General features: G+C 43.6%; 1 protein-coding gene across 1 annotated transcript in view; it reads right to left on the bottom strand.

Moving 5' to 3' along the window:
- The window catches only part of pkdcca (protein kinase domain containing, cytoplasmic a), a gene marked incomplete at its 5' end in the record, with an annotated part of 33,267 nt that extends 18,698 nt beyond the window's left edge, over window positions 1–14,569 (bottom strand). The window contains one exon of the mRNA XM_084153237.1: window positions 13,769–14,569. Coding sequence (XP_084009363.1) covers window positions 13,769–14,569 — 801 coding nt within the window. The remainder of the gene's footprint in view (window positions 1–13,768) is intronic.
- Between the last annotated feature and the right edge of the window lie 4,909 nt (window positions 14,570–19,478).

The raw sequence follows: 19,478 nt of genomic DNA, 5'->3' as shown, positions 1-19,478 counted from the left end.
CACCACACTTTCTTTAACGAGGGCCTCCTGGCCCCCGATCAAACCAGCCCCGGGGCGGACATGTTTGTCCAGAGATGAAATCCCCAGCATCTGCCAGAGCCCAGAGCACACTGCTGCTATTCTGTTGGACAGGGTCACTGCAGGACTGAGTGTCAGGCAAACAAGAACACCTCTATCATACGAACAGGATTCTCTCTGGATCTCTGCTATGGGCTGGGTGGGGACTTACTATAAGCCCAGGTCAGGTAGTAGGCCCAATAAAAAAGTAGAGCTTTTAATTTCACTCACAAATCACGTAATAAGGAACATACTTTTGATTATTATTCATGTGGAATTTATCAAATCCATGTGTGAAGCGCATTCATGTAGAGTATACGGGTTTAACTTAGCGCTCCTGTGTGTGTGTGTGTGTGTGTGTGTGTGTGCGCGGATGTAAGCCTGTGTGTAAGCCTGTGTGTGTGTTGTGTGTGTGTATCGTATGACGTTAATGGTTGAATTTGTTATGCCTTGTTTTAATCAGAGACTTGGACCAAGTGCCACTGGCAGAAAAACCTCTAATGTCATTTTTCTTTTCCATGTGAATTGATCCTAGTACATTAAATGGATTTGAGACTCATAATGCATTAAATAAAGGAGGGTGAAATTGTTAAAACCATAAGTTTGGGTGCATAAAGGGGTTTAAAAGTTTTAAGTTTCGATGATTACACTCCGTTTATTACATTTTTCCCCTTATATAATTTGCATGACTTCATTGGGTTGAAAACACAGAGTTAGGGAGCGAGCGTTCGGGTAGCAAAGACGTATGACTGCTAACTTAGGGACTGTACGTTATTTATAATGAGGGATACCTGGAGAAAATCGGACCTCTCTGAAATGAAAATGGATGGCCCTGAACGCAAAAAATGAAAAAGAACATGCCTATCATTTACCCTCACTCCTAGGACAGACCAGAGCCTTAGGTACAGTGAGGGAAAAAAGTATTTGATCCCCTGCTGATTTTGTACGTTTGCCCACTGACAAAGAAATGATCAGTCTATAATTTTTATGGTAGGTTTATTTGAACAGTGAGAGACAGAATAACAACAAAAAATTCCAGAAAAACACATGTCAAAAATGTTATAAATTGATTTATATTTTAATGAGGGAAATAAGTATTTGAGGCTTTGCCCTTGTTGGCAATCACAGAGGTCAGACGTTTCTTGTAGTTGGCCACCAGGTTTGCACACATCTCAGGAGGGATTTTGTCCCACTCCTCTTTGCAGATTTTCTCCAAGTCATTAAGGTTTTGAGGCTGACGTTTGGCAACTCGAACCTTCAGCTCCCTCCACAGATTTTCTATGGAATTAAGGTCTGGAGACTGGCTAGGCCACTCCAGGACCTTAATGTGCTTCTTCTTGAGCCACTCCTTTGTTGCCTTGGCCGTGTGTTTTGGGTCAAATACCCATCCACGACCCATTTTCAATGCCCTGGCTGAGGGAAGGAGGTTCTAACCCAAGATTTTATGGTACATGGCCCCGTCCATCGTCCCTTTCATGCGGTGAAGTTGTCCTGTCCCCTTAGCAGAAAAAGACCCCCAAAGCATAATGTTTCCACCTCCATGTTTGACGGTGGGGATGGTGTTCTTGGGGTCATAGGCAGCATTCCTCCTCCTCCAGACACGGCGAGTTGAGTTGATGCCAAAGAGCTCGATTTTGATCTCATCTGACCACAACACTTTCACCCAGTTCCCCTCTGAATCATTCAGATGTTCATTGGCAAACTTCAGACGGGCCTGTATATGTGCTTTCTTGAGCAGGGGGACCTTGCGGGCGCTGCAGGATTTCAGTCCTTCACAGCGTAGTGTGTTACCAATTGTTTTCTTGGTGACTATGGTCCCAGCTGCCTTGACATCATTGACAAGATCCTCCCGTGTAGTTCTGGGCTGATTCCTCACCGTTCTCATGATCATTGCAACTCCACGAGGTGAGATCTTGCATGGAGCCCCAGGCCGAGGGAGATTGACAGTTTTGTGTTTCTTCCATTTGCGAATAATCGCACCAACTGTTGTCACCTTCTCACCAAGCTGCTTGGCGATGGTCTTGTAGCCCATTCCAGCCTTGTGTAGGTCTACAATCTTGTCCCTGACATCTTTGGAGAGCTCTTTGGTCTTGACCATGGTGGAGAGTTTGGAATCTGATTGATTGATTGCTTCTGTAGACAGGTGTCTTTTATACAGGTAACAAACTGAGATTAGGAGCACTCCCTTTAAGAATGTGCTCCTAATCTCAGCTCGTTACCTGTATAAAAGACACCTGGGAGCCAGAAATCTTTCTGATTGAGAGGGGGTCAAATACTTATTTCCCTCATTAAAATGCAAATCAATTTAATTTACATGCGTTTTTCTGGATTTTTTTGTTGTTATTCTGTCTCTCACTGTTCAAATAAACCTACCATTAAAATTATAGACTGATAATTTCTTTGTCAGTGGGCAAACGTACAAAATCAGCCAGGGATCAAATACTTTTTTTCCCTCACTGTATGCAGTTTTAGAAACTGTTCTTCGTTTTGTAAGCGTTAAATGGCAAAGTAGCCAGAAGGTTGTGGATTCGCAGACCACCGCGGACAAGGGTAGGGGTGAAAATATATCCATTACAATAAAAGCACTGCCTGAATCTATAAACTTATTTGTGATCGGAGAAAAATGGCCTTTTATAAATGCATTTCATGCAATTCTAAGCCATTTTACATGACTGGAGACAAGCTGAATATTATTTTTATACCACAACAGCACATGACAACGAATGAGTGCATGCTGCAGCACCGGAGATGTTTTGATTTCTATACAGGCTATTGTTAAAAAAGAGGATAGTCTAAGTTTGGAACAGTGCTAACGTCGTCTATCAACTGTAAAAAATTTGCGCAACAGAACCTTTTACAACTGAAGTACACTGCTCAAAAAAATAAAGGGAACACTTAAACAACACAATGTAACTCCAAGTCAATCACACTTCTGTGAAATCAAACTGTCCACTTAGGAAGCAACACTGATTGACAATACATTCCACATGCTGTTGTGCAAATGGAATAGACAACAGGTGGAAATTATAGGCAATTAGCAAGACACCCCCAATAAAGGACTGGTTTTGCAGGTGGTGACCACAGACCACTTCTCAGTTCCTATGCTTCCTGGCTGATGTTTTGGTCACTTTTGAATGCTGGCGGTGCTTTCACTCTAGTGGTAGCATGAGACGGAGTCTACAACCCACACAAGTGGCTCAGGTAGTGCAGCTCATCCAGGATGGCACATCAATGCGAGCTGTGGCAAGAAGGTTTGCTGTGTCTGTCAGCGTAGTGTCCAGATCATGGAGGCGCTACCAGGAGACAGGCCAGTACATCAGGAGACGTGGAGGAGGCCGTAGGAGGGCAACAACCCAGCAGCAGGACTGCTACCTCCGCCTTTGTGCAAGGAGGAGCAGGAGGAGCATTGCCAGAGCCCTGCAAAATGACCTCCAGCAGGCCACAAATGTGCATGTGTCTGCTCAAATGGTCAGAAACAGACTCCATGAGGGTGGTATGAGGGCCCGACGTCCACAGGTGGGGGTTGTGCTTACAGCCCAACACTGTGCAGGACGTTTGGCATTTGCCAGAGAACACCAAGATTGGCAAATTCGCCACTGGCGCACTGTGCTCTTCACAGATGAAAGCAGGTTCACACTGAGCACATGTGACAGACGTGACAGAGTCTGGAGATGCCGTGGAGAACGTTCTGCTGCCTGCAACATCTTCCAGCATGACCGGTTTGGCGGTGGGTCAGTCATGGTGTGGGGTGGCATTTCTTTGGGGGGGCCGCACAGCCCTCCATGTGCTCGCCAGAGGTAGCCTGACTGCCATTAGGTACCGAGATGAGATCCTCAGACCCCTTGTGAGACCATATGCTGGTGCGGTTGGCCCTGGGTTCCTCCTAATGCAAGACAATGCTAGACCTCATGTGGCTGGAGTGTGTCAGCAGTTCCTGCAAGAGGAAGGCATTGATGCTATGGACTGGCCCGCCCGTTCCCCAGACCTGAATCCAATTGAGCACATCTGGGACATCATGTCTCGCTCCATCCACCAACGCCACGTTGCACCACAGACTGTCCAGGAGTTGGCGGATGCTTTAGTCCAGGTCTGGGAGGAGATCCCTGAGGAGACCATCCGTCACCTCATCAGGAGCATGCCCAGGCGTTGTAGGGAGGTCATACAGGCACGTGGAGGCCACACACACTACTGAGCCTCATTTTGACTTGTTTTAAGGACATTACATCAAAGTTGGATCAGCCTGTATTGTGGTTTTCCACTTTAATTTTGAGGGTGACTCCAAATCCAGACCTCCATGGGTTGATACATTTGATTTCCATTGATAATTTTTGTGTGATTTTGTTGTCAGCACATTCAACTATGTAAAGAAAAAAGTATTTAATAAGATTATTTCATTCATTCAGATCTAGGATGTGTTATTTTAGTGTTCCCTTTATGTTTTTGAGCAGTGTATATCTGATCATCAATGAATTAGAAAAAAAAAAGGCATTTGTTGTTTACCACAGCAGCCGCATATCATCAGGTAGGCCTATATGTATTTGGTAAACTATCATTGTGTTGACTGTGATTAGGGCATGGGAATATAAGAGCAGCTGCTAGGCTAAATTAACAAACTAGGCATGCATAGCTCACTGCATGATCCTCAAACCAAAGACTGGCCAAACTCGTGTTTCTAAAAGTGAATTCAAAAGGCACTGTATAGCCTAATAGGGCATTTTTTGTTTCATTATTATTTAATTCTAAGTAATACATACAGCCTAAATGCGAAATGTATAGGCATGTTGTTTATGTGTTGTTGAAATGCTGAGCACTCCTGCCAGCCTGTAGCATGTCACAAATGCTTCACAATCGATTTCCTAAATGGCTATAGCCTTGAAGTAAAAATAATACAGCCTAAATAATTCAGTTTCATTCCTTCTTAGGCTACCTGGCTTGCTCCTGACTGATTTATGTTGTTGTATGTTGTTTAGTAGTCTGTTGAAATGTCGAACATCAATTGATAGTGACAGAATCATACATTACTTCCAAAGCAAAGTTACATTTTTGTCTCCTCGGCTGTAGAAGGTTGTAGAGCAGCCTCTGAATGTCATAGAGACAAACCAAAGATATCCCAAATGCATCGGAGGTACGACTTTCCCCGGCATTTATAGCTTGTCTTTAGCGTAAAGCATTGTGGACTAAAGCGTCGTTATAGATCGCTTTATATAATCAGGTCCATTAATACAAATCTAAATCTTAAGCTAACAAGGGGTAGGCCTATGCTTTTAGCCATTTTCTTTAACAAAAGCCACAATACCCTCACATACCCCCTCAATTCAAGCCCTGATTTTAACTTAGCAGACCAAGCTCTTCAGTGACACTGAGATATTTAAGGAGTGCATGGTGACTGAAGGAATTGGTTGACAAAATCTATGGATAGTAGACTATAATTTAATCTGTCAAACAAGTAGGCCCATCTCTTATTTCTTGAATAGGAAGAAATAGGCTCCAACACAAAGCCCTCTTGTTGTTAGAAGCCTAAAGTCAAATTAAGATGAAGACCGTTTAAATGAATTAGGCATTCTCAAATTAGCCTAATTTCAGCACCCATGCGCTGTCCATCCCCGCAGCTGCCGCTTCATAGTAATGTACGTTGTGTAAATTACTTGAATATGGCTTATTGTGAGGTCAATCATTCTGATAAATAGCTTCATTATGGGCTACGAAACATATTGTTTTTATTCAAATCAATTATAGCAGTATCAAGCTTACCTCCGGTCCTCCTCCTCATCTACGCTGTTACAGGAGTGGGTTGCAGTTCCAGAATGACCCACTAGGTGTCATCCTCCGACAACCATAGACACCTCCTCACTCACAGTCGGGACTAATTATCTGCCTATTGGTGTCACCTGTGGCTATCTGATTCACCTGCATATTTATGCCCTCACTTCCCTGTGTTCCCTTGCTCAGTTTTCTCTGCTAGTTCCTTGATGTCAAGCAGTACGTATCAGTGTCGGATCACGTGACGGAGTTACAGGCACTCGAGAAGTGTTCTCCCTGTGTCATTGTGTTTTTCCAGTCAGAGTTAGTATTTCGTATTGTTTGCTGTCAGCCTGTTTTTTGGAGACCTATGTGCTTCTCATTTGTTTTCGTGTATAGCCCGTTGTTTTGTATCCTGGTTTTTGGACCACCAGTAAAGATCCTTGTTTCACCATCCTTGCCTACTGCCTACTGTCTATCCTGCACCGCACCTGGGTCACACCTCACACCAACCCTTACAGAAAATTTTGCCAATATGGACCCAGCGGCGGCAGCACAGTATCATAGCGCATTGGCAGCGCAGAGAGCCATGCTGGATCAGCCCGACCGTAGCCTGCAGCAGATCATCGAGAATCTCCGCCAGCTGACGATCGCCGTGCAGAGCCGGGTGGACACCCGACCAGCCCCGGCAGCCGGCGGAGCGGAAGCCGCGGCAGCGGCGTCTCCAGTCTCGCCTGCGACATCGCGGGAACCCCGCCTACCACCTCCGGAGTGGTACAATGGACGTACAGAGGGCTGCAGGGAATTCCTCACCCAGTGTTCCCTGATGTTCAGCCTGCAACCCTCCTCCTTCCCGACGGAGCAGGGATGGGTGGCCTACATTATCACTCTGTTGACAGGTCGGGCACTTTCCTGGGCTACCGCGGAGTGGGAGAGCCAAACTCCAGCGTGCTCTGACTCCTACCAATTCACCCGGGAGTTACGCAAGGTGTTCGACACCTCTCGGGTGGTATCGGGGCATGAGGCCGGGAGGCGGCTCATGGCTTGTCGGCAGGGTGACCATTCGGTGGCGGACTACTCCGTGGAGTTCCGGACCCGGGCTCGAGAGGCAGGATGGGAGGAGGCCGCCCTGGTCGTCCTGTACGCGCAGGGGCTATCGGAGGGGATGAAGGACAAACTCTCCTTCAGGGAGCTGCCTGAGCAACTGGACGGCCTCGTCGACCTCTCGGTGCGGGTGGACAATTGGCATCATGAGAGGGCGTACGAGTGAGGCATGACACAAGGCTCGCATCCACGTCTCCCTATCAGCCCGGAGGCTTTCCGCCGATTCAGGGAGGAGACGCCTCAGGAGGAGGTTATGCAGCTGGGTGCGGCGCGCTTGTCCTGGATGGAGAGGCAGAGGCGTCTGCCCCAGGGACGTTGCCGGTACTGCGGCCACACAGGTCACCACGGCGACTCATGCCCAGAGAAGCCGGGAAAACGGGAGGGCTCGCTGGTATCGGGAACCGAAACACCAACACCAGAGACGCCCCGACTTTTCTCCCCGTCAGGGTTCAGTGGGCCCGCGCTGCGCATCGGGCGCATGCACTGGTGGAATCTGGGGCCGCGGGAAACCTGATAGACGCGGGGCTGGCCCAAGGGTGGAGCGTTCCGTTACTCTCTCTCTCCAAGCCGGTTCCGGTCATGGGCCTGGACGGCCGGCCGTTGGGGTCGCTGTTACAGGAGTGGGTCGCAGTTCTGGAGCGACCCACTAGGTGTCATCCTCCGACAACCATAGGCACCTCCTCACTCACAGTCAGGACTAATTATCTGCCTATTGGTGTCACCTGTGGCTATCTGATTCACCTGTGTATTTATGCCCTCACTTCCCTGTGTTCCCTTGCTCAGTTTTCTCTGCTAGTTCCTTTATGTCAAGCAGTACGTATCAGTGTCGGATCACATGACGGAGTTACAGGTACTCGAGAAGTGTTATCCCTGTGTCATTGTGTTTTCCAGTCAGAGTTAGTATTTCATATTGTTTGCTGTCAACCTGTTTTTTTGAGACCTATGTGCTCCTCATTTGTTATCGTGTATAGTCCGTTTTGTATCCTGGTTTTTGGACCACCAGTAAAGATCCTTGTTTCACCATCCTTGCCTACTGTCTATCCTGCACCGCACCTGGGTCACACCTCACACCAACCCTTACACTTCGCGCTTTCCCTCTCAAACTGAACAGGACATCAGTAGGCCTAGTCCACGCGCACAGATATTGCATTTTGGTTAGGCAGCACAAAAGGGTTTACATCAGCAAGATCAGGGCAGGCCAGGTCTCATGATTGGGAACGCCTATCCATTTCAGTGTGTCATACAGTGTAGCCTAGTTTTATATACACCATCCCAGCAGCACAAAAACTCGGGAAGGAAGTACATTTTCTTAGAAATATAACTTTGCCCTGTGCTTCCCCGAGCATGCTCTTCGTGTAGCCTAGGCCTATAGACTATACTATAGGCTATGGATCGTTTTATTGAGACCACACTAGGCGCACTTGATATTGCGCGCCCAGCAGAGAATCAGGGATGAGGGGCATCATCGGGCACACATCGAGATTCTACAATAAGCAACTAATTCTCAAACCCTGAGCAATACAAATTACATGACCCTTCCCTAGACTAAATAAAAAAATACTAAATATTCCCCCTGACTGAAATTGAAAAAGCATGACCCTCCCCCCATTTTCCTCCGGGTAACAATTGTGTAAATTTTGACCGTTCCCTTTGCACTCTTTTGATGATTGTAAAATTGACAGAAATATGTTTTTGGTGCCTTACATCTCAGTGAAATATAGAGAAGGAAGCATATTGAAATATGAACAAGTTTGTTGAGTTAGAACTCTCATCAGCTTGTTTTCTCCAGCCGTTCAGTAAAATAAACAGCATTTCAAACGGTGTCAGGGAGAGGACAGAGAGGGCTGCACACAAGGCGTTTTGCAGAAAGAATTTACTCCAATACTCTGGAGTTATCTTCATCTTCTCATGTCCTCCTTAAACACATCAAAGGGTTTCTCTAGGCACAAATCAATACCTGAACTTCAGATTACCCGTTAACAGGAGCTGAGGAAAAGAAAGGGAAGAAGTTACAGAGCTTTAACTATAACTAACTTTAACTTTAATTTTAACTTTAACTAGCGAATGATGTGGGAGACTCGCTGGCCCTATCAAATAGTGTTCCACACAAATTGATCTTCATCCAATCAAATCATTTTTCATGTGTCTGTTTTAAAACTGGGGAGATACCCATAGATATTCTGTGAGCACTTCTAAACGTATCTTATCTTTACTTTACTTCATCTATTACTTTGAAGTGATGACATGTATGTATTGTATATTCTTTGAAAGATTCAGAACAGGAAGAGAAGCAGACATGGCTTGTGCTTATGTGGTGATGGTCTGGGAGTCTTGGGGACACCCTGCTCTCCCTGCAGAGTGCAGGGGATGCAGGGCTGCTGAGCCCCAATAGACCCAGACCCACAGCAGGGGTTGATCAGAAACAGGGCTGAGAGCTGAGAGAGGCAGAGCAGGCAGAGGAGGACTGGGACCACATCTCTGTGGCGTTCCTTTTCCCCCCCAGCTTCCTTCCCGTGGAAGTCGGAGGTTAAAGTGTTAACCCTGGCTTAATTGCAACTCTGTCTCCAGCTCACGCCCCCTCTGCTTTCCCCCCACCCCCCTCATCCTCAAACTGACCCCAGGGCCTCTGTGGCCCGGGACACCCAGCTTTCACATTAACACAACCTGGTTACTGATTCCCCAACTAATGGAGGAGATCTACTGAACAGGCCCTGGGGGAGAGAGGGAGAGGCTGACAGAATGACACGCTCGTGTAAATATAATCCAACTACACAGCCAGAAACAGGCCCAGACCTCTGCAGCAGCCCAGAGGTCCCACCACTCTCAGATCATCGGTATCCACCACACACACATACAAGTGTGCGTACGCTGACACACACACACACACACTCGCACACACACACCATTTCTCTGAAGGATAACCCTTACCCTTCCACCTCCCTCTCCTCCTCCCCTCTTTCCCTCTCTCACCCTACACACACTCAGCCCAGGCAGGCAGGCCGGCAGCCCCTGTCGTTATCTTACACTCTGATCAGCTCAGATTCATCTTGTTCACACTCGCTCTAACATGGACGAGGGGAGAGAAAGGTGGGCCACGCCTGCCGTGCGTGCTGGTGTGAAAAGACGTGTCCACAATCCACCTCCAATTTCACATCCCAGTCAGTCACCTACCCCTCCTCCCCTCTCCCCAGGACCGTCCCCCATCTACCCTGGACAAGCAGTATCAGTCAACATGGCTATTGACACCACAAGTGTGCTGAGTTAGGAGAACAGAGATGAACTGCTTTGGTTTCTACCTCTGATCCCATCTGTGGTAGTTTAAGGGGTGACTGTCCAATAAGATCCCACTCTCTCCAGTGAGAGAAAGCATGGGCCTCTGTCTTTCCTCTCATACTGAGGGACTGGCCAGAGGCAGACACTAACCAGACAGTGTGCTGTAGACTGTTTTGCTCAGACAGAGCCAGACTTCATCACTCTAACAGGATATATCGGCTCAGCAGAGCTGGACATTAATTACTCTTTGTGATATCAAAACATACTAAATAACGGTAGATGTATGTTAAAAATATTGTTAAACAGATAAGTTATGATTCTAGTAAGTCAAGTTAATATGGACCTAGGTCGGCTAAAATAAACATTAGTTTTAGGAAGTGAGATATGGCTGTAATTCAGTTTTAAAGTTAATATATTATTAATTTCTACAGCTAGTGGAGCATGTCAATAGACTTTACCAGAAGTCATTCAGGCATTTTTCCTGGTGCACAAAAAAGTGCCTGTATTAGCCTTAAGGCCAGTGTGCTGTTCCATATTCCTGATGCTCATAGAGGAATTAACGACTAATAATATTTTCCCTATAATTAGAGAGAGAAATCCCATACCAAAATCCAGTTTATGTTAACATATTTCTAAAGCAATTCCAGTAATCCTTCAATATATCGTCCAGAAAATGAATTTTGTTATTTTTTATGTTTATCCTGAAATAAATCATCTTGGTATTATTTGCTTATGACAACGATGAGAGAGTAGGATAAAGCCAAAGTCCACTTTCCAGTCACACAATGCTAGCGTGTACATGTGTGTGTAGACCTACATGTTTATAGATAGGCCTACGTGTGTGTGTGTGTGTGTGTGTGTGTGTGTGTGTGTGTGTGTGTGTGTGTGTGTGTGTGTGTGTGTGTGTGTGTGTGTGTGTGTGTGTGTGTGTGCGTGTGTGCGTGTGTACGTGCGTGTGTGCGTGTGTGCGTGTGTGTGTGCGCGCATTACGGCATGATGGACAGAAAAGTCTGAGTGGACACAGGGAATGTGTGTGTCACCTCTGACCCTGACTCAGTCCACTCCCACACAAACCAAGACTCCAGTATCACAGTCAATATCAATGTAAATATGTACCTAGAAAGAACACTATCACAACATGGACTAGTAAGACAGCGATGAGAGATGGGCCGCTGCTGTTGGCTCTGCTCCCCCTTGACTCCGCAATGGAACTTATATAAAGAAAATAACTTTCCATCAATGAACAAACCAAGTAAAAGATTAGAAAAACTCCAAACGTATTAACACACTGTAGTAGAAGACACGGGATGTGTAATAACGTATAAGAAAAATAGCCCATGTAAAAGTAGTCCTCTTTTCAATGCTGTTGTCAAAATATTATCTCTGGTTATAGTTAAGTTATCATTTCAGTGGTCATCAAGTTTTTATGAGAGTTTTGATAGAGTTAATATTGTGAAATATACCAAATATTTAATGCGATTCAAATTGAAATACACATCCAGTTATTGCAATACGTTTAATGACATAGGCCTAACCTCCCATAGCCTTACTAAAAGTATATACATGTCAAATATATATATATATATATATATATATATATATATATATATAATGTACATTATCATCTTGGTTTAATATTTTCATTTTGTATTTTAATTCAATTTTAATGTAGGTTTAACATTGTTTGACAATTATATGTGCTTTACAATACTACACATAAGAGTGTGATATTTGTTTCTTGTATGCAATTTAAATCCTGATAAGAAAGTAAGCTACCATTAAAGCTTTATAAAGGGTACATCACTTGATTATTGCCTCTTATATCCTTGGTTATCATACATTCTTATCTTAAAATTGTTCTCCATTCACCATGCACAGAAATATGTAAAAGCTGATAGAATTTATTCAAAATAAGTGTGACACATTTAGTTTTATCAACGTTTAAACAGATAACTTCCCATTCGAATGTGCTAACAAAATACTTATGTGTAGAAATTCTGATCAAAAGGTCACAGACATATAATATTGTCCAGAACATTATTTTAGGGAGCATAATTGATTACATTTATTGTATTTTAATAAATATTCTGTATAGACTATTTGGCTGCTGTCTTGGTTCCTTTGTACCGACCTAAAAACAGCATAGGCCTATCTTGAAAACATACCACTTTTTACTTTGTTAAAGTGCATCACAATTTTTTACCTTAAATTACCCCATATTTATTAGGTTATAATAACTATCCTAAACTTTATTTCAGAACATAAAGGCACGTTTTTCACTCGTTTGGTGGCTACTTATCTATCTATTCAGCAAAAGTTGCATTGAAGGCATGAAGTGCCCTCAACAACATCGTTTGGATATTTTAATTGGGCCTCATGCGGTGCATATTACAAGCACTAATTTAGGCCTATACTGTAGCCTAGAAATGCCACCGTAACCAGTACCTCAAGGCCCTATATTTTTCTCAAGCATTAACCAAACATGTGAAACATTAGAATAAAATGTTTCAAATATATGCCCTATAGGCTATTGTAAAATGGGACATTCGTGAGTATAAAGGCTTGCAACTTGGATGTTCTAGGGATACGTGTACAGGCATAACTACTTGTAGACCTATATTGTTGGCCTAGATGAATTATCAATTATTAGTGTGGATACTGATAAGGCCATTTGGCCGACTTATCTCCTTCTGAATTGTAAAATCGTCCTTTACGCATGCATTTATTTAAATGATGCTGTAAAACATTGTCATGCGCTTTTTGAAAATATACGAACAAAAAGGGCCTATGTGTAGAAAGACTAGCTTTAATATAATTTAATTAAAAGGTCTTCTTTCTTGTTCACAGAACTTGTCTAAATGCAAATAAATACAAGGTAGAATGCGGCAAAGCCTCGGGCATCTCACCGGCTCGTGCGCCATGCAGATCCAGCAATCTGCTGATCGGATTTAATCAACAGGGTAACAATGGAGCGATGGCGCTCATTCAACTGTTTAGCCACTAAACGCACAACACATCATCCAAATAGCACTATTATCAATAGGCCAATCGTGCACTTATTTCATGCTGGCTATTTTGTTTTCACTGCACGCACTCTGGACTGATTTCTCAAGGAATCTCATGGAAATGGAATACACACCAATGTTCCAAGTGTTCAACCCATGTGTCACTTTTGACACGCTGAGAGTAAAGTTTCACACCTATGGTTATTCAGTCATTAGGGAAGAATGATTAATGGTTTGGCTGTTGGTATAAGACAAAATGGCTATTAACTGTAACTTCGATATGTATAACAAGCGCAAATTGGGTTAAATTTGGAGTCAAACTGAAATGATTTATAGGGCCACTGCTACTGTTAGTTATAATGATGTTATAATTAAATTAATGGATTTCAGATAAATAGCCTATAGTTGTAGGTCTATAGGCAACAAAACATTTATAGGTTGCATCTTAAATATGTGTGTAATAGGCATATAGCTCAATAAGTAATTGTGCTAATAATTTACAGAAATAGGCTACAAGACACAGATTTAGAATATAAAAACTTGAAACCATTCATCATCAATTTGTTAGCTAGCCTAGATATATATATTACCTTTAGAATGTTGGGGTGCTGTAGCCTTTCCATCAGCGTCATTTCTTTCACTATTTTGAAGGACGCCAGTCTGTAGCAGTCTCCAGGTGAAGCATATTTCTTTACGCAATTTTCCATATCGTGTCCCCCGAAATCCACCGATTTCAGAGCCACCGACAAGCTGTTGTTGAGAGCCGCCTTGTAGACAGCCTTTGTGTAGCCTGAGCCGAGGTACTGAACATTGGTCACGTTGTCTATGCTGCTACAGCCAAGCATCGGTGTACCGTTAATGCTCCTCGAATTCATAGTGAAATCTTTCCGTGATTTGGTCTGCGTGTGTGTGGAAGGTGAAAGCCGATTTTGAAAATGCGTCTGTCGGTTTTCGGTTCGCTCAATGACTTTGATAGGGTCCCAATTGTCCCCTGGCTCTGAATCCATGAGCCTCCTTCTCTCCAGCGGGCGGACTGGGTCCCCGGTCCCAGACCCATGTGCTTGGCGCCGACGGTACCGCACAACCTCATCAAATCTCTCTCGTATCTGCAGTAATAGGTCCTGGTGATGCCTGCTTCCCGCAGCGTATTTACTATTGGACTCGGCCACAGCTTTAGTGACTGACTCGCCGACGTGAAGCTGTGAATCGCCTGTAACCCGCTGCTGTTTTTCGTGGTAGTACCGATGTACTCTATTGTCGTGGTTCTGATGGTGCTCGAACCCTGGTATGTACAGCAAATTCATCAGCGTACCGAGGAAGAAGGAAAGGCAGAAGCCTGCCGCAACCACAATCTTTCTTCGCTTCATTGTGATCAGTTTTATTAATAGCATAAAATATATTTGTCCGTGTTCGGCTCCAGCCCCCGCCTGTGTCTACCACCTCTGCAGCGGTGCCCGGCGTCCAAGGTTCTATCGTGCGCGTCAGAACTTAATGGTATTGCGATGCCGAATGCGCTATGATCACGTCTTCATCTTGAATTATATGATTTATGCAGCCACGCAGGTTTAAGATCCTCCCCATATAAGGTTGACCATGGTGACACTTGCCTTCACACACTGCAAAGCCCACCACTTCTGTAGCCTATGAGCGCATCAGGCAGGGGTCTTCTAGCCTACTAGAAGCCCCCTGAGCGACTAAACAACGGTGACGCCACTGTGATTGATAGGGCATGCAGCTGTGAGCACTGTAGTTTTCAGGCAGTCCATTTCCCATTATGGTACGTTTAACATAGAACATCGTAAAACCACACTACCCATGGTGCAATGTAAAATATCCAGACTGAATTCCAGCAAACCAGCAGCTGTGGAGCGGTGTTTGAGGTTTCTTCGAACTGCGGTTTCGAGTAGGCCTAATGGCACGCGCAAAAGCGCATGAGTTGATGGACATTAATTATATAATATCTACTATCTAATGTTGTTTCATTTCAATTTTTGAATGGCCAGGTTTATATGTGTTTTAAATATAGGCTTAATTGAATGTTTGCATAACCTTTCTAATAGGCCTATACGCCTTAATACGCCAATTGGTCATGTCATCCGCATTATAAATTCTTACCTTTGCACATGGTCTACATTATGTAGCCTATCTAGTAGATTTTCTGCTGATGATCTATACACAACATGGAAAGTAGGCTAAATTGAAATGTTTCCAATGAATAATGAGCATTGCGTTATGAGACAACTGTTAACATAAACATAAGAACACTTCATGCTTTCAGCAAGTAGGGTATTCCATTTAGCTAACACTTTTGGATTGCATTAAATCTTCCACCTCTGTTTTAAATTGGTAGAGAAGTCCAGACTCCTTGCAGGCTGAAGTTCTGCGAGCCCCTCTGTTACTTGGAAAGAAAAAATGTATATAATTATGTCTCTGGGGTCGGAGAAGTAAAACTCTAAATTAAAAGCAGACATTACGAAAAGGGGAGTATAAATAATCAAATAATAGGCTCCAGTAGGGCTTTGTTAAACTCGGCCGAGATAAGCATTCCTCGACTGGAATCTCATGTTAGCCAGCACCCCCGCCCTCCCAAATAAATCCCGTTCTGTTTGTCTACTGTAAATACACTATAGCAGTGCCAGCGACGTTTAAAAAATGAGCCACCATGACCCCTTTTAAGTGGGCCCAAACAGAGTTCACCCCGGGGTCTCGCTCTCTATTGTGGTAGGCTAAATGATGATGAACTTTAAAATAATGTTATTAATGCCCTCATTGTTTATCGGATTACTTTAATGACACATTAGTTATTTCTGGTGCAGCTGAGGCAAGACCGAGCGTCCTCTATAGCTTCATTAGGCCAACAAATCAGAAGGCTGACACGGGGAGCCCGGCCTGAGACCTGCTTGGGCTCCGGATAGTGTGGACCTGAATGCTAGTGACATGGCTATCCATCAAACCTACATTACCATGTTGTTAGCAACTAATTAACAAATACAATCAACCTGGAAACTGAACAAACAAAGCGGAGACAGCGGGGCGCAGCAGCACGACGGCCGGGGGTCGAGGGGCCAGACACAGGAAGAATTTATACAAGAGGCGCGCGTCCACTCCTTTTAATAGCTTTGGTTTTTTAAAAGGTCAAAGTAGTGTAAATATAATTATATTATATTAGGTCTACATTATATTATACTATAGGAACCATTTTATTGGCCCTTTTTGACAGATCGGGAAGGATAAATTTGGACGGAACTGCTGTGGAGCTGAAGCATTTCAGTAGCCTAACTATAGCCTACCTCTCGCGCTGAAATGGCTACTGTATCCCACACCAAATGTTACTATATCTGGAACTGTTACTGTCACTTTGAGACTGTTTTAAGTCCACACATTTGATAAGTGGCATGGATCTAGAGAAGCTTAGCTCCATCTCCTTGACAACAGTCTTTGATGATGATGATTATAAAATGTGACAATAATTATTTATAATAATGATCCGATAATTAACCATCGTTTATTTTTCTTTAATTTTTACGCACGATGATTGGATTCAATCATTGTTATCTCTGCATATTAATGGTCATTAGAGTTGATTGTCCGTCATTATATTGTCCAATAAACAACTGAATGATTGATTACACTTATCTTGGCTTATTTAGCAAAGTTATCAATACATTGTGGTGTAATATAAATATTTAGGCATACTTTTGCAGTCCAATTGTCAACAAATTTTGACAAGATAGCCTATAACCGCCATTAGGCCTATGCACTAACCCAAAACGTAGAATTCATTCTTTGCCTGCATTTTTTTAAGTAACAGAAGTGATGTGTAAGGAAATGGTATTTACCTCATCAGTGGCGCAATTGTTGCTTTAATTTCCGATTTCTTACTATGAGAGTGGAGAGGTAATTTGCATGGCCTGGTTTGGGGCGGACAGCTCTGCGGGATGGGGAGGCTCAGTGTCCTCGGGGGAGCTAACACGCATTAATCCCACTTAAATAACTTCATTTTCTCGAGGATTTCTGGGGACAATAGGCAAACAGTGTATTCTAACCACTGTGCTGGTGCCTTTCCATTTAACTAGCCGTTTACATGAGAATCCGGGAGTGGCGGTTGGCTGGCTCGGGGGTGACGGATTAGCCCGCTGCAGCGCAGGAATGTTACCTTTGTTGTGCCTTTGTGATTGGCTCAACCTACGGCTGCATATGACTGAACTAATCCTTTTACACTTCTATTTTCTGAGGGTGATAATTATATGCCTTTGGTTACTGTAAACCACACATTAATTACAATTATTTTGGGGGCGTAGGTTGGCCATTCATCGGCAATGTGCGCTTTAGTAGGCCTAATATAATGGCATGTGTCAATTAATCAAGTTTGAGCCGAAAGTATTTATCGCAATTTGCAACCTGCAAAAGAAGGTCTCAATATAGAAGTTGTAAACTTGTGCATGAATGAGAGATATCCCTATTGTCCATTTTGATGCAAAGACCAAAAGGCTAAAAATAAATTGGCAATTGTTTCTTGAATAAGACATTTTTAGTCAGAGCCATTTCTGAATAGGAGCCTCAATTTACAGTGGAATCAGTCAACTTGAGCTGTTTTTAATTAATTAAATACATTTCTGAACATTGTCTTGATGTGGTACAGTATCTATTAAATGTGCTGTGCATCTTATCCATGGTTTTGATTTTAGAAATGCACTGTACATGTATTTAATGTCCCACTTATGTGCCAAGCTTTTTTATACTCCTTTTCCATCTGAACCTTTAGTCAGGAGGTTTGTATGGTTTTCTTATTCCTCCCCTCTTGCTGGCTGCTATAGAGAAGTGGAGTAGACCCATATCAGTGTCTGAGAGAAATGGGTGATAAGGAGAGCGTTCTCTACTCCATAAGAGTTATGTTTGTAGAGATGAACTTCTGGTCCTGTTTAGTGGAGAAAGGATGAAATTGGCGAGAGAGGAGGAGAGAGAGAAAGACTTGGGGAAGATCTCAATTGCATACTCCTCGTGTCCTCTCTGCTCTTTCCTTATCTCCTTCTCAAAACCCATTGGAGGAGAAGGTCAGAGGGGAGGGACTAGGAGAGAGGACTGGAGGAGTATGCAATTGAGATCTTCCCTTCGAGGGAGGCATGTGCCGCCAGCAAACACTCGCTCACACTGTGAGTTTATGAGCCTCAGACTAGTGTGAATGTGACCTTGAAACAAGCATGTGCTTTGGTTGGAGCCATTAGGAAACATGTCAGTGTGGCCCAGGCTCGGCCACCGCATGCCTGCGTGCGTCTGTGTGTGTGTGTGTGTGTGCCTGGCTATCAGTCAGATGTTAAATGCAATGCAGGTGATGGCAGATATTTATCTCTGTAAGACAGTGCAAATGTGTATGTTTAATAAACAGAGCTACTCCCCAGGAGTACTACCAGCCATGGGGGCCAGATACACCTCACTGCATTTATCCCATTTAGCCCTGAATGGAAGCTGCATGCAGCACTCCCGTTTTCTCTCCAATCTTCCTATTTAATGGCAAATTAGCATATCTAATTAGTTGTAATGTGGATCATGGCTTGGAGCACAATGGGACACTTGTCTACGTTTTGCCAATACGATGCTAATTAGCTTGAGAAATCTTGTGGCCGGAGAGGTGAAATACAGGTGAAAAGAGTAAACACAATTCCTGGACTGGGTCTTACTGTGAGAGCTCAGGGGCCAGCAGAGAGAGAGAGAGAGAGAGAGAGCACTGACATCTGTGTGTGCAGTGGTGGAAAACGTACCCAGTTGTCATACTTGAGTTAAAGTGAAGATACCTTAATAGAAAATGAGTCAAGTAAAGTGTAATTCACCCAGTAAAAAACTACTTGAGTAAAAGTCTAGAAGTATTTGGTTTTAAATATACTTAAGTATCAAAAGTAAAAGTATAAATCATTTCAAATTACTTATATTAAGCAAACCAGATGGCACAATTTTCTTGTTTTTTAAATGTATCGATAGCCAGGGGCACACGCCAACACTCAGACATAATTTACAAACGAAGCATGTGTGTTTAGTGAGTCTGCCAGATCAGAGGCAGTAGAGATAACCAGGGATTTTCCTGTCCTGTTAAGCATTCAAAATACTGTACTTTTGGGTGTCAGGGAAAATGTATGGATTAAAAAGAACATTATTTTGTTTAGGAATGTTGTGAAGTAAAAGTGCAAGTAGCCAAAATATATATAGTAAAATCAAGTACAGATACCCCAAAAACTACTAAAGTAGTACTTTAAAGTACTTTTACTTAAGTACTTTACACCACTGTGTGTGCGTTTGCCATGCAGC

The sequence above is a fragment of the Coregonus lavaretus genome (genome assembly GCF_964263955.1).
Source record: "Coregonus lavaretus genome assembly, chromosome: 36".
NCBI classification, from domain to species: Eukaryota; Metazoa; Chordata; class Actinopteri; order Salmoniformes; family Salmonidae; genus Coregonus; species Coregonus lavaretus.
This window is presented reverse-complemented; position numbering and strand designations above follow the sequence as displayed.